This window comes from Cynocephalus volans, chromosome 7 (genome assembly GCF_027409185.1).
Source record: "Cynocephalus volans isolate mCynVol1 chromosome 7, mCynVol1.pri, whole genome shotgun sequence".
Classification (NCBI taxonomy): Eukaryota; Metazoa; Chordata; class Mammalia; order Dermoptera; family Cynocephalidae; genus Cynocephalus; species Cynocephalus volans.
This window is the reverse complement of record NC_084466.1, coordinates 152,309,558-152,336,964: the sequence shown is the minus strand read 5'-3', so window position 1 is coordinate 152,336,964 and position 27,407 is coordinate 152,309,558. Positions and strand designations below refer to the sequence as shown.

At 44.0% G+C, this 27,407-nt stretch overlaps 1 protein-coding gene across 1 annotated transcript in view; it reads right to left on the bottom strand.

Annotated features, from left to right (window-relative positions):
- The window catches only part of LOC134381811 (deleted in malignant brain tumors 1 protein), a 58,294-nt gene that overhangs the window by 15,722 nt on the left and 15,165 nt on the right, over positions 1-27,407 (bottom strand). The window contains exons 12-24 of the mRNA XM_063101616.1: positions 26,482-26,502; positions 24,953-25,106; positions 18,805-19,022; positions 16,799-17,116; positions 13,168-13,321; positions 10,229-10,446; positions 9,159-9,470; positions 7,892-7,918; positions 7,161-7,314; positions 6,143-6,360; positions 4,794-5,105; positions 3,246-3,296; positions 1,154-1,465 (exon numbers count right to left, since the gene is read on the bottom strand). Of these exons, the coding sequence (XP_062957686.1) occupies positions 1,154-1,465; positions 3,246-3,296; positions 4,794-5,105; positions 6,143-6,360; positions 7,161-7,314; positions 7,892-7,918; positions 9,159-9,470; positions 10,229-10,446; positions 13,168-13,321; positions 16,799-17,116; positions 18,805-19,022; positions 24,953-25,106; positions 26,482-26,502 (2,469 nt within the window). The remainder of the gene's footprint in view (positions 1-1,153; positions 1,466-3,245; positions 3,297-4,793; positions 5,106-6,142; positions 6,361-7,160; positions 7,315-7,891; positions 7,919-9,158; positions 9,471-10,228; positions 10,447-13,167; positions 13,322-16,798; positions 17,117-18,804; positions 19,023-24,952; positions 25,107-26,481; positions 26,503-27,407) is intronic.

Below are 27,407 nucleotides of genomic sequence, written 5' to 3'. Positions count from 1 at the left end.
AGTTAACCATGTAAAATGTGATGGTGGCTCATAAATGTGTGCACATTATTTTGATTAAGAAAAAGAAAATGAAAGAAATAAAATTTATGTTGATATGCGAAGATTTGGCCCTACAGGCAGAGGGCACCTGTCAGAACCACAGATCTCAGCAGCTGATCCTGGGTCCCAGGTAGGGCTGCAGGTGGTGGGGCAGCTCCTGCCCCAGGCCCAGCTACTCCAAGGCCCTCACCATCTGTGGCCTGCCTCAGCCTCTGTCGCATAAACCACCACTTTGGGTCAAGAGCTGGTGTCTAAGAGTCTTGCTGAAATGCAGCTCTCACATGTGGAAGAGATGTCACATCAACCTGTGAACACCCAGAATAGCCTTTTCTCTGGGTGCACAGCAGGGCCCTGAGGGGATGGGAAACAGCCCTGGGTCTTCACCTTCTGGAAGGGTCTGGAGTTCAGGGCATTGTCAAGAAAAGCTAAAGCTTGCAAGGAAGACCCAGTGTGGGGACCCCTGCGTTAGACTGCTAGTCCCCAGTCAGCAAATAAAATGGATGTGAACTCACAAATACCTGGGTGTCCAGCATCTGCAGCATCTGCAGAGGTAAAGGAAACGTGAGGGTGATTTAATGATAGAAACGGGGGTGGTGGAATAGTTTCAAGATTATTGTCTGCTCACACATTATGTGTGAGTCAAGGAAGCTGGGCATAAACAATCCTTTTTAAGCATCTAGGGCTGTTCCCTCTGGGTTTATACAACCAGGTGTGAGTTGTCTCACCTGATTAAAACCTCTGAGGCAGGGCTTCTGACAGAATTGCCTTATAACTAAAATAACAATGATAAAATAGTAATATTTTTGCATATTTATGGTTTGTCAGATGCTCAACTGTGTTCTATATTGTCTCATTTAATTCTCCTAACACTCTATGAGATAAGTACCATTATTTTTTTTTATTTTACAAATGATTAACCTTTGTACGTACTCAAGTTGAATGGGGCCCTCCCATATATTAAGCAATTGGTATATTTTTTAGAGTTAGAACAGAAACCCACCATCCCGTACATGGGGAATGTTTAAGGCAGGGAGGCATTTCTAGACTCTTAGCTGGAAATTCCAGGTGTGCCCTGGGCAGCTCCATGACTAGCCCAGGAGTGACCTTCACTCACCTGAGCAGATGACGCCAGCATCTTCATGGTGCCCGCAGTTGTGGGTGAACCAGCCACTGTGGGGACACTGCACCAGGGATGCTTCCCTTCCCGTGCAGTTGACATCATCGAGGAGGATGCTGCCTGAGCCTGGGCTGAAGCTTGCCTCTGGGAGGGACAACACGGCCAGGCCACAGCCAAGCTGTCTGCAGACCACATGAGCGTCCTCTATGGACCAGCTGTCATCACACACGGTGCCCCAGGTGTTGGCATGGTAGATCTCAACTCGCCCCTCACACCTGCTTGACCCATTCACCAGCCGCAGGCCCAGACCTTGGTGGACATTCCAAAGAACAACCTCCATAAAGGCTCATCCAGGAAGGCCACCAGAAAAGCCAGTTTTTGCCTGGGAATTGTGCACTGACGATCCAGGATCATAAATCCACTTCTGCTTTATTTGATTTGATTTCATTCTTTTTGCCTTGGGTACTGCTCAGTGTGTTTTTTGAGTGTACAATTGGTTAAGAAATGGTTGTTTTGGCCAGCTGGACCAGTTACCTGCACCACTGCATGCCTGTCCTTTCACTGTGTGTTGTAAGCCTTAGTGTCTGACACTCATAGGGTTTGTTGGATTTTTTAATGATAAGCTATCGAGGATACACTAATTCCACGTGTGTGTGTAAGAGTTTCTGTGTGCCTTGCACACGTTGATTAAGGGACAATGACAATAGCTCCCATCTGTGTTGTTCCCAGGATGAGTTTGACCCATGTGTGAAGCCATTCCAAGGACTGTAAAGGACAGTCGTTGCAGGCCGATCCTGGGTTCAAAGGGCAGCGTTATAAAGGGAGAAGATGGATACACTCAGAACACAGCCAATGCAAGCTGATGGGTGGCAAGATTTGGGGTCAGCAGGGCAGCCTCAGCCTTCCTGGGTTCAGCTTCCAAACCAACCCCCACAAGCCATTCTTGCCTGTCACGGCTTTTTCTTTCCTCTCACTTTCCAGCCAGATTTTCTAGGTGAACCCAGATGTTACCAGCCTTCCTCCAGCAGCAGCCTTGGTAGGGCCGGCCCAAGGCTCTGGAGGAAGGTGAACAGGGACAGTGTATCCAGCAGGGACGCATTACCAAGCGTTACTCCCTTGATACTGCTGAGTATTTCTGAGCTAAATCTCTACAGAGAGAAGCAATTGAAGAGAGAAGAATGGATTACCTGTTGATGTGAGTGAGTCTGTCGGCTTTGGAAAAGATGCTAAGGACAGATAGAAAGCAAAAGAAGAAAATGATATGTCTTGTTAAGTGTCAAACGTATTTAACTCTAAGTCAAATGTCAGTGAACTCTCTGCCTTGTGGATTATCTGCAGGCAGTTTCTGATTCTAAACTGGATTCCCTTATGCCCTATCTTTGGGGTGGGGGATGGGTTCCTTCCGTCCCCCAACTGGTGTGTGCACAGGAAATACCAACCAACTCATACAAGATTAAGAAAACAAAACTATGGCGATTGACAGTTTAAAAAAAAACACAGGTATATTTTAAAGTCAAGAAAGCATCCTTAGGTGACCTCTGCTATTCAGTATGACCTGCCCTGGTGCTTCCTGTCAAGGTTTGGGGTCCTTTATCTTTTTCTCAACTCTTCTCCTCTCTACATATGGTACTTTACTCTTAAAGACTGCTGTGGAAGAGCAGCTGACCAAATTTGAAGTGTGACACTGTGGGGACAATCACAGAGCCAAGAGAAAACTGAACAACAATGCTGTCAGCATCTTCATGCTTAACCATCCCGTCAAGCAGAGAGCGGCTGGCAGAGATAGACCCCACGGCCTTGGACGAGGCGGGGGTCAGAAGAAAATGGCTGATGTCTAAACAGTGTGCCCCATCTACAGCCCCAGAAATCCACTAGATCCCACAGCCGTACGAGGCGAATGCTCCCAACCTCCTCATCCTCATCCAGAGGAGGAAGTGGAGGCATGAAGCGGGCCAGAGGCCTCACCACCAGTAAATGACGAAGCGGGAGGACAAGCTCCAGGCATTAGGCCCCTGAACCACTACCCACCGCCCAGGGTGACTTTGCCAAGGCAAGATACAGCTAATCAATTAAGAACAACTGCAGTTACCTGAGGTTGGGTAACTCACGGCAGTGGATGGTGCTGGCTGGGGCAGAGAGGCTAGGAGAGACATAGAAAGTGCAGGTAGGTCATCTCTCCTCATGCTTCTTAGACCCGAGAGGCAGCTCTGCTTATTTGAATCAGAAAGATACAATGCCTTGTTTTGGAGACAAACTGCACCCCATCTGGGCATCTCAGAATGGCCCTGAGTTACCATGGTTACAACCAGTCGATTCCCAGGTCACTGGGTTCTGCTGCCGGATGCTGTAGTGTCATTTCTTTTCTTTCTTTTTTTTTTTTTTTTTTTTTTGTAAACCATAGCCACAGTGATAGTGCCTTGTGTGAACACCTATCTTTCCAGTTGGTTTGGTTTTGTGATTCATCCTGGATGTGTGTGAGGGTCTTGCCTCCCAGAACAGGTGTCTGTCCATAAAGGGCAGAACCACATTTGTCGCAGGACATACACCAGCAATCTCAATGCAGGGAGGGAGATGAAAGGTCCCCAAGTGGGCTGTGGATCTAGACGAGGAGCTCCAGGTGGGCATGGAAGAGAACTTGGAGCTGCTGCCTGGCAGCCCTTCCAGGCACCTCTGGTTCACCCCCCACAGCTCTGCCCAGGGCCCTGGTCCCAAACCTCTAGGCTTTTTGAGCCCCCAGCCCTGTCCTCTGATGTCACACTCAGCATGTGGCTTCAACTCCTGTTTTTCTTGGCACGTTGATTCTGTCCCTTGACTCATCTCATCTCCTTCTGCGACCTCCACACTGCCTTGTCCCTTCATCCTATCTCAGGGGGTTGCTGCCAGGTCTAAACAATACACAGTTTGCTTCTTCCCAGCCAAATCCAGAAGGACGCAGAAATAGGCAGGGACTTTTGACTCCAACCACTGAATTCATTTGCAGAAACTCAGCTGGGATAAAACCGAGGAGTAAGAACCCTCAGCTAGGACCTGGACCCCCAGCTGTGAGGGAAGATCTCTCTGTTACCTGTAAAAGGAGGGGAATGAACCAAAGAGCCAGCCCCCAGGGGCTTGCCTCCTCACAGGTGGGATGTGAGGTGACAGGTGGTGCCTCTGCTGTCTTAAGATATGCATATTTATTGTATTCAAATTTTAAAATTTACATTTAAATCTATTCTGATTAAGGATATTTTCAGATATGCATAGGTTTGAATTGATTAGATTAGAAAGTTCACTGTTAATTTTAACTTTTTAAACAGTTTACATTACTGTTTTATTGCTCTGTTTGTTTTAATGTATTGCCTATTTGTGGCAAGTGGTCCTGGCTCTCCGTTTATGGTGGTGACATAATGTTTCCTTGTAAGCTGAATTCATTTAAGTAAAAAAAGAAGAGTCAATTCGATGGAAAGTATTAAGAAAGCTGCAGTGTGGGTAATAGCTGGGTATGGTAGGGGTGGTGTGGGGGATCTGAAAGGCTGGAGCTTGGAAACAGCGGCTGGGGACTGTCTAGGATTTCCCCACTGCTCTGAGTGCAGTTGGGCAGAGGCTCAAGGAACCAGAATGTCATTAGCCCTCCACCTGGCTCAGAATCAGGGCCCACCTGAGCAGACGGCGCTGGCGTCCTCGTGGTGGCCGCAGTTGTGCACGAGCCAGCCACTGTGCAGGCACTGCCACAACCTGGCTTCGGTCCCCACACACTCCACATCATCCAGAGCAAGGGGGCCCAGGCCTCGCCCGAAATGTGCCTGCCCGAGGGCCGCGATGGCCGCACCACAGCCTAGCTGCCTGCACACCACCTGGGCATCGCGCAGGTCCCAGCCGTCGTCGCACACGGTGCCCCAGCTGCTGTTGTAAAGTAGCTCCACGCGGCCCTCGCACCGGTGGCTGCCGCCGGTCAGCCGGAGGGCCACATCTGGGAAAGGCAGACACCCTCATCACTGCTCTGGGGGCTGCCCCTTTGCCTTTGTGTTGGAGGACCACATGGGCGTTTCCTCTGAGGTAACTAGCTTTTGGGGAACCCACCCTCCTATTTGGGGAGGGAACCATTGTGGGTGGAAGTGGCTGCAAAGGCACTTTGAGTTTGGTCTCTCACGTCAATGTGATTTCAGGGAGCAGGGGGAGGGGAGAGTATTTTTTAAAGATTTTTCCCCAGACTGGATTCTTTGTCTACTTCACTGAGGTTAAAGAAAGCCCTGGAAAGAGAGCCTAGTGTGAAGTGAAAATTGCCAAGCATGCAAACACGCTTACTGTGGAATAGCGTTCTGCTGTAGACTGGATGCCCCCTAACCTCACTGAAGCTCGATCCCCACTGTAACTGCTGAGGGTGGGGAATCCTATTACGATCATTGAAAAGTGGGGCCTTGAAGAGGTGATCAGATTGTAGGACCATGCCTAGTGAGTGGATTAGTAATGGTGGCCAGGGGTGTGGTTCTGAGGGCTTTTAAAGGAGAGCGCTGAGACTCCTGCTCTCTCTCTGCTCCACCATTTTCTGCATGTGAGACCTCTGCATTGCTGTAAAGCCACCACCACAGACCCTCTCCAGATGTGTTCCCTGCACTGTGGACTTCCCAGCCTCTGAAACTGAAAGTAATAAATTTCATTTTCTTACAAAGTACCCAGTTCCAAGTATTTTGTTATAAGCAACAGAAACAGTCTAATACGTGTTCTTTAGACCAGGTGAAAAGAAGTTTTGGATGAAACAGGCTCCAAGACAGGGTCAGTCAAGCATCCTTTTTCAGCACAGTGGGATGTGCTTCTAATATTGCAATATATATGTGGATGTGTTATTCCAGGGCAGTGCTGGGTGTTCAATCAGCTTCTCCAAATCCTATCTCGGGAATAGACTAAAGAGCTTGGGAAATCCCTTTCAAATTCCTAGTGCCCAGTCAAGTGAGTTGGTTCAACTTCATGATCATTATCAAGCAGGGCTAGAATGATGGAAGGACCTACCAGTATCATCCTCATCCTGTACGAGAGACTCGTAGGATGCGTAGAAGCCGATGTTGGTGATGATAGCATCGCTGTGGAACACCACTGTCAAGCGGTTGGAGGAGGAGGTGAATATTGGGGTTGTCTGGGAACAGAACCTTCCCAGTGAAGAAGATTCACTTTGTGGGCCATCAAAGATCTCAATGAAGTCGTACGGACAGCCATAGAAGTTTTCCATTCTGTGAAGTGAAAGGTGTCACCCAGACACAGCCCACTGGGGCTGTCTTCCCTGTAAGCATTGCCTGGAATGGCTCAGGAAGGGATCAGGAAAAGCTACCCGACACCTACATCTCTGCACACATACTGGAGGAAGTCATGACCCTACTGATGTGAGCAGTAGGTATCCTCCTGTTTCCAAATATCTTTTAATTGTTAAAGTTTTAATTCTACTGTATTTATGAATATGTATTACAAGCACATGGAATAGAATTTAAGTGGTACTGATGGACACATGCTGAAAAGTAAAATTTTCTCCTACCCGTGACTAGTTCTCCCCTCACTTCACTCCCTTTCCCAAAAGCAGCTTCAATGATTTTTTGTTTTTAATTTCCTTCCAGAGATAGTCAATGGCAGCATATTATACTATACTGTCCATGGTTTCCTTGCAGCTCATCCCATAGCAATACACACTGTGTGTGTGGCAGCAATATGTGGAGGTACTGCAGTCTACTAACCAATCCCCTCCTGATGGACAAGTAGATTGTTTCCAATCTCTTGCTACTATAAGAATGCTGCCATAGTCATCCTTGGTGCACATTGGACTTTTTCTGTAGGTCAAATTCCTGGAACTGGAATTGCTGGCTTAAAACATCTGTGTATTTAAGATTTTGATCAACATTACAATTAGCCTGCAAGGCCTAGCCTGCTCTTGAGAATTAAATATGGAAATTTTGTTTTGAGGTAGGATGGGAGAGGGAGGCCGTAAAGCTGGTGTGCAAAACTGGGTGAAGACGAGAGTAACCCAGGAAATACTACTCACCTTACCACTGCAAACTTAAGTTTGACATGAGCCCTGGTATCCACTTGTATGTCCCATGCACATACCACATTTGTGGGGTACTTTTTAGGATAAAAAGGACTGGAGAAGGAGCCTGAATGATTTGTGAGCAAACCACCACAATGGAAATTTTCATCTGTAAGAAACAGTGAAGAAACCCCATCAGAGGGGACACTGACCTCTGCTCGTGTTTCTAGAGGGGTCAAGAGGGGACAGATTGAGAACAGAGGTAAAGAAAACTTGTTCTAGGGCTGATGTGCTGATGACTAAAAATGTTAGCTTGGGAGAGTACCCTGAGTTCTCAGTATTAAACGTATTTTTGTGAGGAGATAGTGATAGTGACCGTGCTCAAAGGGCTTTATTAACCCATGTGCACAGATAGCTCTAAGTGGGCATTCTAAGGAGAAGGGTGCAGAGGCAACGCAAGCCACATCGTCCGCTCTCAGGGTGATGTGTTGCAAAACAGCTGCGTGAGAAGATTCCCAGTCATATTACACACAAATCCTAGCTGGAATCAAGGTCAAGGTTGCCTACAGCATCCAATTTACAGTTGAAATATTGGACTTGGTGTGGAGTTTGTTAGAGGTCCCTCAGTGCTGCAGCTTCTCATATGTACAAGGAAGAAAGAATGTTCATCTACGTACTGGAAGTGCTGACATTGAAAATGAAGCAAACACAAAACCACACGAAGAGCTTCCATGACGCTGACGTACCTGCAGGGGGGCTGCTGCCAGTGGAGTCTGAAAATGCATAGGAAAAAACGGTACTGTGAGCACGGATTTTTATCAAGAACACTCCTTTGAAATACTCAAAAACATTGACACTCAAAAGCTGTGATTTCTCTGTGTCCCAGTGAACAGAGATGACTCGGGCTCCTCGAGAGCTGGGACATTTGCACAGTAAGTGCATGGACAAGTGAGAGATTTGTTTCTTCCCCAAAGAGATGGCATTTCCGGTGATTCTGAACTCTCTCTCTCTCTACCCTCTGCTGCCCCTCAGCCCCACCATTTTGTCAACCCTAATGAGCTCTGTTAATTAGTAACAGATGCTTTAATTGGACTGGCCCCAACTTCAGAACTGAAGAGTAGCCAAGATTCACATACGTCAGGGACCTGGCAACTGGTTGAACTGAGTGGAAAAGCAATACCTGTTGTTCCCACGTTTGGACTGCCACCAACGCCTACTCAAAGACAGAAAGAGGGAGAGATGATTGAGTAAGGCAGTCACATAATTCATTTAAAAAATTAGGCATTTTTTTCCCAGGATCAAACATACTCTATTCTGGGCAGTTGAGAATGCAGTATCACAACCCGTCAATGATAGTTACAAGATTGGCAGCCTAGGGCAGTGCCCACGGGGTGGGGGAGCACACTTTGTTTTTCAGTCTCATCGAGTCTCACATTAAACCTGTTATTTATTTGCTTTTGATCAGTTATGGGGCTGTCCGAGCTTTAGGAACAGAGTCAAGCTCAGTCGTTTAACACAGCACCCCAGGCCTGCAACGCCTACGGAGTCCAGGCCTGCGTGTGATCTTGGGGATGCCTTTGTTGCCTTATAGATAAGATGAGGATGCCCATAGTCTCTACTTGATCAGCAGTTGTGAAGATTAGAGGACTACATAAGTATGCTGGTTTCAGCCTAGAGACTGGCATGCTTCAAGCCCTTGCTGGACACCAGCTACTGTTCCTATTCAGGAGGGAGTGAACCATGCCAGGTCATTCCAGAAGCAGGATGTCTGATGATACCAACGCTATTTAATCATCACAGCTTTTTGGGTGGAACCTTGAACATTTTACAGATGCAGCAATTTAAGAGAAAAAGAACAAAAAAAGGACTTAAGCAGATTGACTAAAAAAGCTGGCTTGAAGCCCAAGGCTTGTTACTGAATATCGCCTGCTGGTGTTGACGTCTCCCTTCCCAGAGGCCACTGGTGGGTGAGACTCTCCCCCTAAAGTGAGCAGTGTCCCTACAGGCACTCACCGGAGCAGATGGCGCTGGCGTCCTCATGGTGGCCGCAGTTGTGGGAGAACCAACCATTGTGCATGCACTGCCACACCTTGGCTTCACTCCCCCTGCACTGCACATCATCCAGAAGGATGTGGCCAGTGCCTCCATCAAAGTAGCTCTGGGCTGGGGCCGACAGGGCCTCACCACAGCCGAGCTGCTGGCACACCACCCTGGCATCTGTCAAATCCCAGCTGTCGTCGCACACTGTGCCCCAGGTGCCATTGTAGGACACCTCTACCCGGCCTTCACACCTGTGGCTGCCATTCACCAGTCGCAGGGACATATCTGGGGGACAGGAAAACAGAGGCTTCTGAGCTGGGGTGCTGTCCCCAAGCTCTAGGACCTTCTGCAGGTAAAAAATGTTCTCCCGCACTTGGGCTCATGTTCCCAGCTTAGGCTTAGGCTGTTGGACTCTAGTGGGTGGCCCTGAGTTCTCATTTGCCTGAAACAGTCTTGGCTTACAACTGCTGTAGATCAACTAATGCCTGTTAATTACTTTAGAGTCCCCTCTAAATTCTCAAAAGTATCCCAATTGGAGGATAAATTACATGACCACCCTAAGCATAAGCCACTGAGAACTTGGAACATTTTCCATATCCTGCTGTAGAACCTAAGAGGTCTGTAAGTGTTCTGGATGGTGTTTGTATTGAATTTGGCTGGACGCAGGTGGGTTGGGAGTTGTAGTCTGAGATAGCTTTGTTCCAGAAGGATTTTTCCTATTGCATTGTCCCTTCCTTTGAAGAAGAAAGAGGTTCTCCTTTGGGTCCTGCATCTACACACACAGCCAATGCAAGATACGAGACTTCGGCCATCTGGTTCTTCAGCCAGGATGCTTTGGTGGAGGAAAGTGGCAGGGAGTGGCAGAGCAGGGGTGAGGGGTAGGGCTGGGGAGCTGTTAGTGTCAGCATGGATGTCACTGAGGGTGTCATTAATGAACGTGGACTCAGTAGATCAGATTTAGAAGTATCTCCGCTCTTGGAGGGAAAGAACACAGATTAGATGTAACTTCCCTCCGAGGGATACCCACACGTTAGGATACGCACCATGCTCCCTTTCATCTTGCTGGATGGCATTGTACAGAGCATAAAACCCTGTGTTGGTGATCATGGCGTCACTTCGGAACACTGCAGTCATGACATTGGAAGAGGAGAGGAACGTGAGCTCCTGCCCAGCACAGAACCTGCCCATGGAGAGTGAGGCAGCTTGCCGTCCATCGAACACTTCCATGAAGTCATACGGGCACCCGTGGACGTCCTCTAACCTGAGGACGTGAAGGCAAAGTGAATCTCCCCAAGGAAATCTGCAGAGTGTTCTTAATAGAATCATCATTTGTGTAGCCAGAAACTGCAGTCATCCTTGCCACTTCCTTCCCCCCACACACCCCGCTAGTCACTTGGCCTCCTGGATGTCACTTTAATCTGCCCTCCTGTTCTTCCCTATGGGGGCTGCCCAAGTCTGTTGGGCTCTCATCATCTCCTTCCTGGTCTGTCTCAGTGGCGTCCCAGCTGGTATCTTGGCTGTCAGTCTCTCCCACCCCCTTCCTCTCTGCCTTGAGTGTCTTCTGAATGTCCCCAACCCTTTAATTCAAATCTTGCCACTCTTTGGGGTGGTGAAATGATGACAGATGTGAAAATTCCAAGGGCCTGTAGGGTAGGACTCTTCCTGCCAATGCCTGGACTGTCTGGTTCAAACCAAGTGTTTTCACGACGGGATTCAACTAACCTGGATGGTCAGAGAGGCTGACTCTGACCATCCTACCTTGCTGTCTTCTCCCATTCACTCTCTGTCGCATCACCATATATGTATATATTTTTTCTTCATAGCATTTATCAACTTGTCACTAAGTGAAATTGTCCATTGAGTTATTGGTTGATTTGAGTACTATTTGTCTTCCTACCTAGAAAATAAACTCTGTGAGGGCAAAGATCTTGTCTTCTTCGGCACTATAAACTCATTCCTAGACCAGTGCCTGCACAGAGTGGGGGCTCAATAAATATATGTTGAAAGAATATCAACATTTATCTAATATGATAAAAATGTGAGATACACACATTTGCATCTAAACAACAACAAGTAGTCTTTGATGCCTACGTTATAAATACCCATTGCATAATATATACCCAGTGGATATAATTACATTTGTACACAAAGTAAATGCTGGATTTGAAACCTGCTTGTTGCAAAACATATCTGTTCCAGTGAAGTAAAAGCCAAGTACTTCAAAATAACCCATATTTAAATTTTTTTTAAAAAAGTGAGTGATAACATTTGTGTGTAAGTGACTGCACTGTGGAAGTAACAAATGACACTGCAATGTGGGAAATTATTTTATCAGAAAACAGGACACACTTCACTTAGCAACAACGAACTGGCATCATTTAAATATGGATATAATTTTTATAAATTGAGTGAAGCAAAGTTCTGTAGAAGCTGAAATAAAAAAAAAAAAAAGAAACCCAACAAGCCCAGCTTTAGTGTAAATCAGGGTTTCTCAGTCTCAGCACTACTGACATTTGGCACTGGATAATTCTTTGCTGCGTGGGGGTGGGGGGAGCTTTCTTGTACCTTGGGGGACACTCAGCAGCATGTGCAGCCTCCACCCACTAGATGGCAGTAATGCCCCCAACTGCGGCCATCAAAAATGTCTCCAGACCTAGCCAAATGTCTTGTAGGAGGATATAAGCACTGCCAGTTTAGACGCACTGTGTAAATAATAACTAACATGTCCTGAGATACATGTCCAGTATCAATAGATTTAGTCTTAAAAACATCAAAACCCCCAAATCAGCAACTACACTCTGGCTCTAGGCAACACATTACACAGCTCCTTGATTTGTGTGTTCAGAAATTACAGTGGGAAACTTGTGTTGGAAATAACAACCTTGAGATTACAGGGAGTGTGGGCCATTACAGCTGTTTGGAATAACTGGTTTCCAGAAGTGATAAAATGACACTCTGTGCCCCAAAATATTAGAACGGTGAATCTCACAGATTTTAAATACATGGTACCAAATCTTCTCACATTGCTTTCAACAAATAAATGTGTGCTCAATGAATGAATGAATGATAAATATAGTTTGCTCATAATACATAATGCCCCCTGACATTAGTTTATGTCCTTCTTATCCAGAAGGAATTTGGCCACCAGGTAAAACCAATCTAATCCACCCCACATTCCATCACCTACCATTTTACATTTCTGAAGGCCGCATTTAACCATTCAGACCCTCGACTGCTGTTGCCAATGGACACAGATGGAAAACAGAGTAGAGGCCTGGGGCATACTGTGGGCCAGTGAGGAAGAGAGAATGAGCCAGACACAACCCAGTGTAAAAAAATGAAACCAGGGTTAAACATGATCAGGAAAAGGAATATTTTCATAAAAAGTTACTCAGGTGTACAACTATGTATGTATATATAAGAAAACGTATACACATGTCTGTATATGCATGCAGGATGAATTCCTTAAAAATGGGTGATGGTTGGAGAAAGAGGTAGGAGGTACAAAGTCCACGAGGGAATGAATGAATGAATGAATGAATGAATTTTTTTCTGTAGAAGAAAAATCTTGGTAGAGACATGATAGAAATTCTTGAAGGAAAGAGGAGACAGATTTGTTTCGTGTAACATCAGAGGGCAGAATGAAGACCAGACAACGGCAATAAGGAAGAGCAGATCTGGGTGCAGCAGGAGGAAGAAGCTTGCTCTGAAATGGGGCTGCGTGGGAGTGAAGGGGTGAGGCTGTTGTGCATGGGTCGCCCTAGCTGGGGATGGGTGCCCTGGGTCAGGGGTGCTCACGGAGTAGCTCTCATTGCATAGGAAGTAGGGCTAAGTGATTAAAAGACTCCACAGCTCAGATGACCAGACCAAGACTCACCTAAAACGTGAGAGGATTCGTCACACAGAAAGGCCACCTCTTTGAAGAAAGCAGGAAATCAAATCTAATCTGGACTTTAAGGTTGAGAAAGGCAAAGCTGCTTACTTCAGGCTTGGGACCATCAGTTCTATGTGGAACCGTTCAGCCACGTGTATCACCCAGACGCACTCCACACTGGTGGGGTAGTTAGCAGGATACCAAGGGCTCGAGAAGGAGCCTGAGAGACTTGAAATTACTCCCCCGCAGGAATTACTTCCTCCTGTAAGAGCAGACGACAGACCCATGGTTGGCTTCTTCAGGCTTGCACGCTGCATTTTCCCAGGATCCAGAATTCCATCAATCGAACTCAACAGTAGAATCACAAAATGGGAAGGGATCATGCTGGTATAGACATGGTGGTGGCTTGGTTGGTGTGAGTGATTGTATGTCTGACAGGGCATGTAAGAGGATAAAAGATGTCTGACTGGCAGGCAGGACCCTAAAATTGATGGTAGGTGAGCCTGGAACTGGGATTGGACATACACACGTGGCATGTGTGGGGTGTTCAGCCTATACTTTAATGCTTTCCTCAGCTTCCTGCCCAACAAACCAGCTCAGCACAGATGTAGACAACCCACCCATGTGTGAGGGCTCCACCCACCCGTTCCTTCCCCTCATGGCAGCCAGGACAGACAAAAGTCCATTCTGCTTTTATGAATTATCAAAATAATTCCACTCAATACTTGACAGGTTATACTTTTAATAAAAGAGAGTTACCTTGTGGTACAGGGGCTTGAGGAATGGCAGCTGCAAAAATCAAAACCAAAGAAAATCAGAAGAGAGCTTAGCATTCTATTCTTTCTTTCTTTCTTTTCTTTGCTTTCCTTTTTTTTTTTTTTTTTTTTTTTTGTGGCTGTCCAGTACTGGGGTCCGAAGCTTAGCATTCTAAAATCATCTTATACTTAAGTACAAATTAATGAACCTAATACTACTCTTGAGTTTTAATAAATGGTGTAGACACACTCTTTTCTCTTTTCCCCCTGATTTGGGATGGAGCCTCTTCCCTTCCTTTAGCTGATTTACAAGAAAATCCCAGACAACGCACACTTACATGGCTTCTCTTCTCTCATGTGCTCTTGTGTGTCTACCAAGCCAAGTTCTGTCCTGAGATTGACCAGTCACTAGGAATTACAGTAAAATCACTGGGCTTATGACCATGACACTATGTCTTTAGAAATTTATCAAGTGCCAAAATACAGGAGGACAAAACACAGAGAGCTGAGGGCCCTGGTGGGGCCTCAACGGGGAGGTGCAACTCGAGTTTAGCGTTCCTTCTTTCTCTTTTCCTGCATCCTTTTGGATTTGATTTCTATGGAGCATACATTTCTATATTCTACATACTCTATATTTCTATAATTTAAGTATTTCCTCAATCTCCACTGCATGGCAGGTGGAGGGCAGGGCAGGTTTTGAATGCCTGTTCATTGGAATGCTGGTGCTTGTTTGAGTTTTACATTAAGGGCTTATTGGGGAAAGGGTTTGAGGCAAACGGGTCAGATGCATTTGAGAATTCCTCTGTCCCCACTGCCTCACTCCTTGGCCAGCTTTGCAGCAAGGGGAAGAGCAGTGAAGACAAAGGGCATTATCGACTTGCCTGACCTTCTCGAACCTTTGCCAGGGAGAGTGTTGGGTATCAGAAGAATAAATTGCTTCTTACCTAAACTATCTCAGACGCAATTTTCTTTTGTTAAAATGCGTGGTGTACAATATTTCTCTCAGAGAATTAAATGCGAAAGCCTTATTTTTTGTACCTAGGTAGGTATATAATGCTCTATGAATAAGTGGTTTGCTGGATTAATACCTACAGTGGGCTACTATTTTGACATAAATGGTTTCATTTCTCCCTACAGTTTCTTTTATCCCATGACCCATTCCCTTTTCCAGTCAGCTCTGCATTCTTGCTTCAGAAAAGGAATAGTATGGCAGAGAAAAGAAAGACCTTCTGAGGTTTGAAACCCTTGGCTCTAAGAGGTCTCGGGCACAGAGATATCTGATGAACTGCAAGCCCTGCCCCCTCCTCCTGCCATCCCCTCCTCCTCTCTGGACCCAGTCTAGAACACATTCCTCACTGGGGAAAAAGAGTCAAGCCAGAGGGAGTCAAAGAGACCTTAGCTGCTTGTTAGACCCTGAGAAAGGGTTCTGTGTACCCTCCCTCCCCTCCAGGCCTGCTACCTAATTTGTGGGTCCCAGTGCAAAATTAAAATGTGGGACTTGGCCAAGGATGGGGAATCAATCACCCCTTCCCACAGGTTCACTGCCCCAACCCATAGCAGATGGGCAACCCATAAGCAGTGGTGACCTCCACGCTGGGATGTGCTTGGGACCTGGATTGGAGTGGGCAAGAGACGTTCACTGAGTGTCTTGCCAAATGTGTCATGATGCTCCCAGCCCAGGAGAGGCACAGCAGCCAGACACCTTGCTGGACCCTGAAACATCAAAAGGTGCACCTCTGTCCTGACACCTTCCCAGTTCCCAGGCCCTCACTGTAGGGATAGGGTGGCAGCAGTCAGTGGTAGGGTCAGGAGGAGGCTGGGAAGTGCCCAGGTTGCCAGGGCAGGGCAGCAGGCAGCTGAAAACCCATCCCTGAGAAGCAGAAGGTGGCAGGAGGCAGGACTACATGTGCTCTGGATCTAGCTGGAATCTGGAGATTGGGAGAAGGTCACTGCTGCACGTTGACTTTGAATAGGTTACCAGAAGGTCTACTGTGCTGTATTGCTAAGCCAGAAGGTCCATAGAAGAGCCCCACATGGTTTACTGCCCTTGACCAGAAAGGGTTTGGCATTTAATGCATCTGTTCTCCTGCATGCCCTCATGTTATGACCCACGTCCCTGAGAAGCAGCTCTTTCCACCTTCTCTCTTCTCCATATTAACCCTCTTTCCAGGCATGATAATTGAACCTTTCTTCTCTCCTCCTGCCCTTCCTTGCTCTGCCACTAGAGAGGACAGTTTTGGATGTAATTCCATTTGGGAAATGAGGCTCTTAGTTCCTTGTCTGAGCCACTAGTTCTCAACCTTGGCTGCATGTTGGAATCACATGGGGAGCTTTAAATATTCCTGATGACTGGGAATGACCCCAGACATTCTGGTATGACTGGTGAGGAGTGCAGCCTGGGCATGGGGAGTTTCAGAAGCTCCCTGGGTGATTCTAGTGTGCAGCCAGAATTGGAAATCACGTCTAGTCATAGTCCACCAGTGTCTAGATCAGGACAGAGATTACATTTCTTATGAACTTTGCAGAGACAGTGGAAATTCATGGAGTCAGACCTACCTGGGGGTGCAGGAGTTACATCTGGAGCCCAGTCCCCAGCATCTGCATGCATGAAAGAAAAGTAAATTTAGAAAAATCTAAATTAAATTCTATGAAGACAAAGAAATGGTGGTTTTCCAGTCTGTGCAGGTCTCAAGCAGGCAAATCATGTCTTAAAAGCAAGAATAAGGGCATGGTTACACCTGGAAAAGTAGCTCCAGACCTGGGAGAGGTGCAGAGAACAGGACCGGCCAATTGTATGGCCCTGGTGTGTTTGTCTTCAGAATGGAGACAGGCTCTTAACATTTTCTGTCTACCTGGCTGAAGGAACATTCATATGTTGGGCCACCGTCCTTAGATTTCCTGGCCCTGATCTATGCATGTCTTCCATTCATCACTCAGATGCCTCTGGCTGACAGATAACAACCTGCCATGGGAGGAGAAGTTACCTGAGCAGATGACACCAGCATCCTCATGGTGGCCACAATTGTGATCTGACCATCTAGAGCTGGGGCACAAGCCAAGGTGATTCTCGCTTCCCAAACACTGAACATTGTCCAGGAGGATGTCTCCAGAGCCTGGGCCAAAGTAGGCCTTTCCAGGAGCAGCAATGGCCTGTCCACACCCCAGCTGCCTGCACACAACCTCAGCTTCATTCAGGTCCCACAGGTCATCACACACGGTGCCCCAGGCTCCCTGGTAGAGGACCTCCACGCGTCCCGAGCACCGTCCGGAGCCACCCACCAGCCGCAGCACTGGTCCATTTTCTAAACAGAGAAGAATTTTGTTTTTGAGTGTGGGAAGTTTTAAGAAGGAAGTGATTTGATTTGATTTTTAGATTCTGTGTTTGTGGCTAAGGCAAAGTCAAGAGCAAATCCTTAAAGCTGTCCTGATTCCATAATAGGTTTATGGTCTTTAGAGGAGACAAAGGTGGATTTGAATCCCAGTTCTGCTTTTCCCTAACTGTATAACTTTTGACAAGTTAGTTAGTTTCCCTGGGCCTCAGTTTCCTCATCTGTAAAATGGGGACTTAGCAGCAGCTATCTCAGAGGGCCATGTGGTTTTCATGTCACAATCCTGGGTTACTGGGGAAGCAGGTTCCCATTTGATTTTTTTGGATGTGTCTTGAATAAGTATAGATTTAATTCCCTGAAAGGCACCTAGACCTCAAGAGTGACTGTAACTTCAAAGAGCCCAATGGCAACGGCTATATCTGGGCCAAAGTGCTGTGGCCAGTTGGAATAACCTGCTCTCTCCTGGAGACACCACAGGGACAGCCTCCCCTTAACTGTGTTCACAGGCTGTGACAAACTGGCCTTTCTGTTGCTCCAACATGTCCAACTCTTCTCCCCTACCATCCCCCTGAGCCTTTGCTATTCTCTGTGCCTGGAATGCCCCTTCATTGTCATTTATCACATGTCACCTCCTCAGAGAGGCTATCCACTCCCACCCAATCCACAGACATACCTCCTCCACCCTGGCACTCTGTACTGTCTTACCTGGTTTTTTTATTCCCAGCCCTTATCTTTACCTTTTATCATCCTTACCCCCAAATAATCATATTTATTTATTTGTTTCCTGTGTTTTGATCCTTTCACACTTACCCACATCCACACTAGAATATAAACTCCATGAGGGCAGGGAGCTGCCCTGTTTGCTCTGTGACCCCACACTTAGAAGAGGGCCTGGTTATAGTAGGACCTCTGTAACTATTGTTGGATGAATGAATGGTGGTCTTGAGCAGTGAGTGGTCTGGATTTCAAATGCTGGAGCTTACCTAGCTTCCCCAGGGTCAGAGTCTCAAGCATACCTTTGAGGGCCAAAGATGCAAGGAATTCCCCTATTCAGAGACAGAAAAGAACCAAACTGCAGTCAGGAACTGACTACCTGGTTTTTTTGTGTGTGTGGCTTGAATGAGTTATTGGGGTTCCTGCAGGGGCCCCTGAACAACAGAAGCCCACATCAGCAGGCAGTGTGCTTACAGAGTGCAAACTGGACCTGGCTCTGAAATGACTGGGTATAGGGCCATGGCTAACAGGAGTCCTCAAGCATCTCATTTGGGTGAGTCTGCGGTCCAATGCACACAAGGTATGAAATGGTGGAGGGGAGAGGAGTCTTCTCATAGGAGTGTTGGACTTCCACATTTCAGTGCTCTGGACAGTTCCCAAGAGGCTGAAGATGGTCAGTACAGCCTCAAGACCCTTCATAGCATATATCTTTTCCCTGCAGACAGTAGCAATCTGGCCATTTATATAAAAGATGCACATCACTACTTATTTGTAGCTTCCCAAGTAGCCTTTTTGGTGGGAAAATCTAGCAGCTACAAAGAAAGGCTGATGGAAATAAGTGTGGAGGTCTTTTAAAACTGAATCCCAGGCCTTGGCTAATAGTGGAGTTTCTCAAGTTAGAAACTGTCACGTTTTTTAAACACTAAAAACTATTTGAGGCTTCTTACCTGACTCCCTTTCACTCTGTGGGATAGCATTGAACACAGCATGAAAGCCAGTGTTGGTTATCACAGAATCACTTCGGAATACCACTGTCATGATGTCTGAGGAGGAGAAAAACATCACAGCTACTGGGGCGCAGAACTTCCCCATGGACAGTGAGGCAATCCTAGGGCCATCGAAGATTTCAACTGAGTCATAAGGACATCCAAGGATATCTTCCAGTCTGGGGGAATAGAAGTGGAGGGTTAGTGGCAGACTTCCTAGATATCAATGCTAAAAAAGTGTGACAATTATAGAGATTGAATATTTGGATTGTATTTTAGATTGCACACCAATATATAAAATATAAATTAATGTTTTCAGATGCCCTATCAGAATTTATTTTCTTTGTCTGAGGGATGAGTGAGGCTTATGGTTACAATTTTATAATAGAGTTTTAAAATCATAATGGTTTTGGCTAATCATAACCTAGATAAGACATTAATAAAATACTAGTTTACATTGCAACTAAGTTCTTAACAGTCAGATCACCCTGACGATCAGCATGTAGCTGACATCACACCCAGATTTTCCTACCTCTGTATTACACAATATTTTTCTCTACCTTAATTCTTGAGATTCTTTCTCTATCTTAATTCTTAAAACTTGATTTTAAAATACAAATAATGACAGCATATAGAAGAGTGTTTGCACTTTGGCAATTATCCATGAGGGATGTGATGAGGGCTGATTTTGAATGAATAGACAACTGATAACATGATAGACTTTGGAAATGTGGGTTTAAGGTTCTCACCTCATTGTGGGCTAATTGTGTCCCTAGGATCTTAGCCAACAGAGATAAAATGTTTTAGGACATTTTTTTTTTTTTGGCTTAGGGCATGTCTGAATGCCGTGGTACAATTGTTACTGAACAACAATTCAGTACATGTCTGAAGCTGGATTATCATGGAATTCCATAGTCTTGCTGTGATTGTAACACGATGTGTGTCATGTACAACAAGATGAAGAGCTTTGTGCAGACTCTGCTTACAGAATCCAATACTGGTGAAGAGCTGAGGCCTTGAAATCAAGCAGAGGTAGATGAGTTAGCCTTGGGCAAATTAGTCAACCTCTTTGAGCCTCAGTTTCCTCATCTCTAATGGGGATGACAAGGACACTTACCTTTGGCCTGTAATGATCCTGTAATATGGAAAAACATATGAAGTATTCAATACAGAGTTTGGGCACACAGCCAGCTATTATTTTATGTCATGGAAATTTTTTAAAAAATGGCAGTGACTTTGGAACATTTATTCTCTTTGTCAGAGAAGAAGCAATGACTCTAGTGTCTCCTTTCATTTGTGGAACATTTAGAAAATACAGAGCCCAAGGCTAGAGTAGTTGGCTAATATGTGTGTATGGAAAGTCTTTTATTGTTTGTTTGAAATTTAGATTTTAAAAAAGTCTGAGATGACAAATAGTGGTGCCCAGTGTACAGCAAGGGCAAAGCTGTTGAGAATTTTTGTATTTTTAGAAAAACAATCAAAAGAAAAATTATCAAAATAAGATTAAGTCAAATGTGTTAAATAAACCACTTATTACATTTTTTGAGCTAGAAGTAACTCATTGTATAGCGCTGCAAAATTAATACAAACTTTGACTTGGAATGAAAATAGAACGTGCTTTTCTTCTGGTAAACTTTCCAGGTATAGGAATAGATGTGGACCTTCAGACCTAGGAGGCTCAAAGATCCCCAAACAGATTCAATCCAAAAAGATCCTCTCCAAGACACATTATACTCAAATTGGTGAAGCTCAAAGACAAAGAGAGAGTCCTAAAATCAGCAAGAAAAAAGCATCAGATCACTTATAAGGGAGCCCCAATCAGACAAATAGCAGAGTTTTCAACAGGAAATCTATACACCAGAAGAAAATGTGATGATATATTCAAAATACTAAAAGAAAAAAAATGCCAGCCAAGTGTACTATACCCATTAAGTCTATCCTTCAGAAATGAGAGAGAAATAGTGTATTTCCTAGACAAACAAAAACTGTAGGAGTTGACTACCACACAACCAGCCCTGCAAGAAATCCTCAAGGGAGTCCTGCATCTGGAATCTGGAAAAAAAAATCACTACCACAAATACACAATAAAGAACAAATCCCACTGGTAGGAAAAAAATGCAAATAAGGAAGAGAAAGAAACCTAAATCTTACCACCTCAAAAAACCAACAAACATCAAAGACAAACAATAAAAGGGGAAAGAAAGAAACAAAAAATATTTAAAACATCCAAATAAAAATCAATAAAATGCCAGGAGTAAGACAATACCTTTCTATAACAACCCTAAATATAAATGGATTAAACTCCCCACTCAAAAGACACTGAATGATTGGATTAAAAAGCTAAACCCAACTATATGCTGTCTTTGAGAGACTCACTTCACTTGTAAAGACACACACAGACTAATAGTGAAGGAATGGAAAAAAAATATACTATGCAAATGGAAACCCCAAACAAGCAGGAATAGCTATCCTTATATTGTATAAAATAGACTTTAAACCAAAAACATGAAAAAAGATAAAGAATGTCATTGTGTAGTGATAAAGGGATCTCTCTAGCAAAAAGATGTAACAATCATAAATATATATGCACCCAACACTGGAGCACCCAGATATATAAAGCAAACACTATTAGGCCTAAAGAAAGAGACAAACCTCCACATAACAATAGTTGGGGACCTGAATACCCTTCTTTCAGCACTAGATAGATCATCTAGGCAACAAATCAACAGAGAAACACAGGATTTAAACTACACTTTAGACCAATTGGATGGGGCAGTTATCTACAGAACGTTTCACCCAACAGCTACAGAATATACATTCTTCTCATCAGCACATGGAACATTGTCCAGGATAGACCACATGTTAGACCACAAGTCTCAACAAATTTTAAAAATTGAAACAATTTCAAGTATCTTTTCAGACCAGAATGGACCAAAACTAGAAATGAATAACTTGCAAAACTGTGGAAACTATACAAACCCATGAGAATTAAACAACATGCTCCTGAATGACCTATGGGTCCAAGAAGAAATTAAACAAGAAATCAAAAAATTTCTTGAAACTAATGAAAATAAAGACACATCATACCAAAACCTGTGGGATACTGCAGAACAGTACTAAAAGGGAAGTTTATTGCAAAAAACCACTTACATCAAAAGAATAGAAAGAGTTCAAATAAACAACCTAATGCTACACCTCAGAGAACTAGAAAAACAGAAACAATCTAACACCAAAATTAGTAGATGGGGGAAAAAATTAACATCAGAGAAGAACAAAATGAAATAGAAACCAAAAAGATGATACAAAAGATTAATGAAACAAAAAGTTATTTTTTTTAGAAGATAAACAAAATAGATAAACTATTAGCTAAGCTAACTAAAAAAAAAAGAGAGAGAGAGAGAGAGAGAGAGAGAGAAGACCCAAATAACAGAAATCAGAAATGAATCATTAGAGGCTATTATAAATAACTATAAGCCATCAAATTTGAAAACCTGGAAAAAATGGATAAATTTCTGGACACATACAAAACTACCAAGACTGAACCAAGAAGAAATAGAAAACCTGAATAGACCAATAACAGGCAACAAAATTGAAGCAGTAGTCAGGAAAGAAGAAGAGCCAACAAAGAAGAGCCCAGGACCACATGGATTTATTGCTGAATTCTACCAAACCTTTCAAGAGGAATTAATACCAATTCTCTTCAAACTATTCCAAAAAATTGAAAGAGGCCATTCTCCCAAATTCATTCTATGAGGCCAGCATCACCGTAATACCAAAACCAGATAAAGATACAACAAAAAAATAAAACTACAGGCCGATATCTCTGATGAACCTAGACACAAAAATCCTCAACAAAATATTAACAAATAGAATGTAGCAGCACATCAAAAAGATTGGACACCATAATCAAGTGGGTCTCATCCCACTTGTAAGGATGGCTCAACATATGCAAGTCAATAAATGTGATACACCACATCAACAAAATCAAGGACAAAACCCATATAATTATCTCAATAGATGTAGAAAAAGCATCTGACAAAATTCAACATCTCTTCAGGATAAAGACTCTCAGCAAATTAGGTATAGAAGGAAAATCTCTCAGCACAATAAAATCCATATATGACAAACCCACCAACAATATCATCCTGGAACAGGAAAAAGACAAGTATGCCCACTCTCACCACTCCTATTTATCATAGTATTGGAAGTACTAGCTATTGCAATCAGACAAGAGAAAGAGATAAAGGGCATCCTGACTGGGAAAGACCGATTGTCCATGTTTGCAGACAACATGATCCTATGTACAGAAAAACCTGAAGACTCTACCAAAAAACTCTTATAGATCATAAACAATTTCACTAAAATCACAGGATACAAAATCAACACACAAAAATCAGTAGCATTTTTATACTCCAATAACGAACTAGCAGAAAAAGAAATCAAGAAAGGAAGCCCATGTACAATAGTAACCAAAAAGATAAAATCCCTAGGAATCAATTTAACCAAGGAGGTGAAAGATCTCTACAACAAGAACTACAAATCAATCTGAAAAAAATTCAACAGGACACAAAAAGATGGAAAGATAGTCCATGCTCTTGGATTTGAAGAATTAACATTATGAAAATGTCTCTACTACTCAAAGCAATCCTGAGCAAAATAAATAAATAAATAAATACAGTACTGACTTCAAATTATACTACAAAGCTTATAGTTACCAAAATAGCATAGTACTGGCAGAAAAACAGACACTTGGACCAATGAAAGAGATTAGGGAACCCAGAAATCAACCCATGTACTTATAGCCAACTGATCTTTGATAAAGGCAGCAGGAGCATACATTGGGGAAGGGACTGCCTCTTCAATAAGTGATGCTGAGATAACTGGACATCCATATTCAGAAGAATGAAACTAGATCCACACCTCTTCCTATATACCAAAACCAACTCAAAAGGGATTAAAGACTTACATATAAGATCTGAAACTATAAAACTACTATTAAAAAACATAGGGGAAACAATTCAGGAAGTAGGACTGGACAAAGACTTTTATGAATAAGACTCCAAAAGCACAGGCAACAAAAGGAAAAAGAAACAAATAGGATTATATCAAACTAAAAAGCTCTGCACAATAAAAGAAACAATTAACAGAGCTAAAAGACAACCTACCAAATGGAAGAAAATACTCAGAAATTATGCATCCCACAAGAGATTAATATCAAGAATATACAAAGTACTCAAACAACTTAACAGTAAAAAAATTAGTAACCTGATGAAAAAATGAGCAAAGGAGCTGAATAGGCATTTCTCAAAGGAAGATTTACAAATGGCCAACAGACACATGAAAAAATACTCAACATCACTAAGTACCAGGGAAATGCAAATTAAAACTACATTGAAATGTCATCTCACACCAGTTAGAATGGCCACTAAAAAAATGACAGAGAATAACAAATGCTGTCAAAGATGTGGAAAAAGGGGGAACCCTCCTACACTGTTGGTGGGGTTGTAAATTAGTGCAGCCATTATGGAAACCAGTATGGAGACTTCTCAAATAACTACAGACAGAACTGCCATATGATCCAGCAATCCCATATGCTGGATGTATACACAAAGGAATGGAAATCATCACATTGAAGGGATACCTGCACTCCCGTTCTATTGCGGCTCTCTTCACAATAGGTAAGAGTTGGAACCAACCTAAATGTCCATCACTGGACAACTGGATAAGGAAGATGTGGTCCATATGCACAATGGAATACTACTCTGCCATACAAATGAATGAAATTCTGCCATTCGCAGCAACATGGATGAACTTAGAGAAAATTACATTAAGTGAAATAATCCAGGCACAGAAAGAGAAATACCCCATATCCTCACTCATAAGTTGGAGCTAAAAACAAACAAACAAAAAACAAAAAAAGAAAGAAAGATACAACAACCACAATAATTCACTGAATTTTCAAAAGGAGAGAATGGAACTCAGGCCACCAGAGGTGGGAAAGGAGGAGGGGAAGGGAGGTTTAATGAGAAGTTGGTAAATGGCCACAAAAAATGATTACATTGTGTAATGATAAAGACAGTAATAAAAATAAATAAAAGTGTTTTCTTACTTCAAACTTGGAATCATGAGTTCTATGTGGAATTTGTTGCCCACATGGATCTCCCAAACACATTGGATGTCTGTTGGGTAGTTTTCTGGATACTGTGGACTAGAGAATGAGCCAGAGAGACTAGAGATGACCCCTCCACAAGAGTTACTTCCTCCTGAAATGACAGGAAAAAGGATGTCAGGATGTGTCCGCACAGCATCACTTGTGTGATCCCGGTCATGACCAGCTCACACCAGTAGTCAGGTGCAGCTGGACAGCAGTCGGCCTGGGTGGGCATGCACAAGCTGAGTGGCTCTTTAGCTTAAATGTCTCTTGGGAAGGAAAGTCCATTCGATCTGATTCTGATGGGTCAGAAAGTAATAATGTGTGAGAGTTCCCTACCTTTCCCTCTTCCCCTAGCACCTGACAAGGAAAATGTTATTTTTGTCCTCTCCACTTACTGTCTCCTCCTGCTTCCTAAAGTGGAGGACTTTTGCTTGCTGGTAGAGAAATGAAGTAGATCTACCTAACGACAGATTGGGATGGGGAGGCCAAGAGACAGAGGTGGTACATGCCTGTGTAAGGAGAGAGTGTGAGGAGTTTGGGGGAGTAAGGGGCTCTAGAATAACTTTGGAGTTGAATGAATTGAGGTGAAGGGAGAGAGACCTTATGGACTGTTTGGGGAGGTTATGACTGGGATCTCCTTTAAGTACCGTCTTCATCACTTTTGCTGGGGAGATTGTGTTTCCTTTAACTCAGTATTAACTCTGAGAATGGAACTTGCAGGTTTTTGGATTTATACAGACTAAAGATAATAGTGAAATTCAATTCTTTCATATTAGTTGTCATATTAATATCGATAGATACATGCACATACACATACTATATATACATATTTAAAGCGTCATGTCACACAAAAAACCCAGAAAACTTAGCATCATCAAATTATTTTGGAGGAAATTTGAAAACACAATATGCTTTATTGACCTTATCTCTAAACTATAAAGTTGCTTAATTTTTCTTTCTGTTCCCCTTGATTAATGTGTAATCCTCCCAGAATCCCACAGATTCATAGTCTTTCCTGAGATGGACAGCGGGAAGAGTCATTGGTCCCAGTCACCCCGTAGTTCTATCATTGATTGCATTTGTAGCTTACAATAAGCGGGGCTGAGTCAGACTGACATTGAAACCCCTGGGAGTTGCTACATGCACTGGGGGATGATGGATTGGTGTCCAAGGTGGATGCCTGCTGCAGGACTGCACCCAAAGGAGGCAGGCTGAGTATGGCCAGATGGAACAATAAGCCACATTCTCTTCAAGGCTCTTGTAACCTTCCTGCCTACTCTGACCTGGGCAGATCCACATTCCCCCTTCCCAGCCTGCTCCTCTTGTTAAAAAGTTAGTATTTACAGAGTGGCAGCAGAGAAGCAAACCCCTTGCCCACACTGTGCTGGTCTCTCCATTGTGCTATGTCCTGGGCACACTGCCTAGCATCTGCTATGATGAGTCTTGGCACAAAGTTATCACTTCAATTTAATACAAATGACTACCTGTTACATGGTCCTGAGAATCTGCTAAAGGACCTGGAAAAAAAAAATGGAGAAAATGATGACATCCAGGAGAAAAATATTTATTCTCACCTACAAGTTAGTGAAATGTAAAGGGTTTCCTTTGAAAGGTCAGTGTACTTAGTGTAAACTGAGAAGAATCTGAAGATGCTGATCAAGTGTTCTCTACAGTCATGTGGCAGATTAAGGAAGGCCACAAATCTTGGACATGATTCCTGTCAGGAGATGGGGTCTGGGTTGCCTCTCTTGAACCTGGGTGGTCTCTGTGATTGCTTTAACCAGCAGAATGTGGCAGAAGTGGCACTCTGCCTTAAGAGACTGTGGCTTTCACTTCCTGTCTCTGGGAACATGGGCTCACACATGCAGCACTAAGCCACCTTATATGAAGTCTGACTAGTCCACTGGAAAGACCATGTGAAGAGGCCCTGAGACTGAGCCCATCCTTCCAGCTGTCTCCACCAAGGCACCAAGTGAATGAAGCTGTCTTGAACTCTCCAGACCAGCCAATAGCTGCACATCATCCAGTGACCGGTTTGATGCTCTGTGGAGCAGAAGAATCTCCCTGCTTAGCCCTGCCCAAGTTCCTGATCCACAAAACCCTGACATATATCTAAATGAGGGTTGTTTTAAACCACTATGTTTTGGGGCAGCAATAGATAACTAGAATAGCTCCTTTACTCAACATTGTTTTCCTCATTTCTCTATCATCCATGTAATTTACACAAAATGAGAAAATCATAGATGAGACTTCATTTGAATATCCACTGCCCTTGACTCTAACCATGGCCCTTGAACTATAGACAGTCCTTCCCCTCTCACTCATGACCCTGACTCATAAAGGTGGCCTTCCCCCAGGGACATCCAGAACACATCAAGTTCTTCTCCAGGCAAGTGCCCGAGAGAGATGC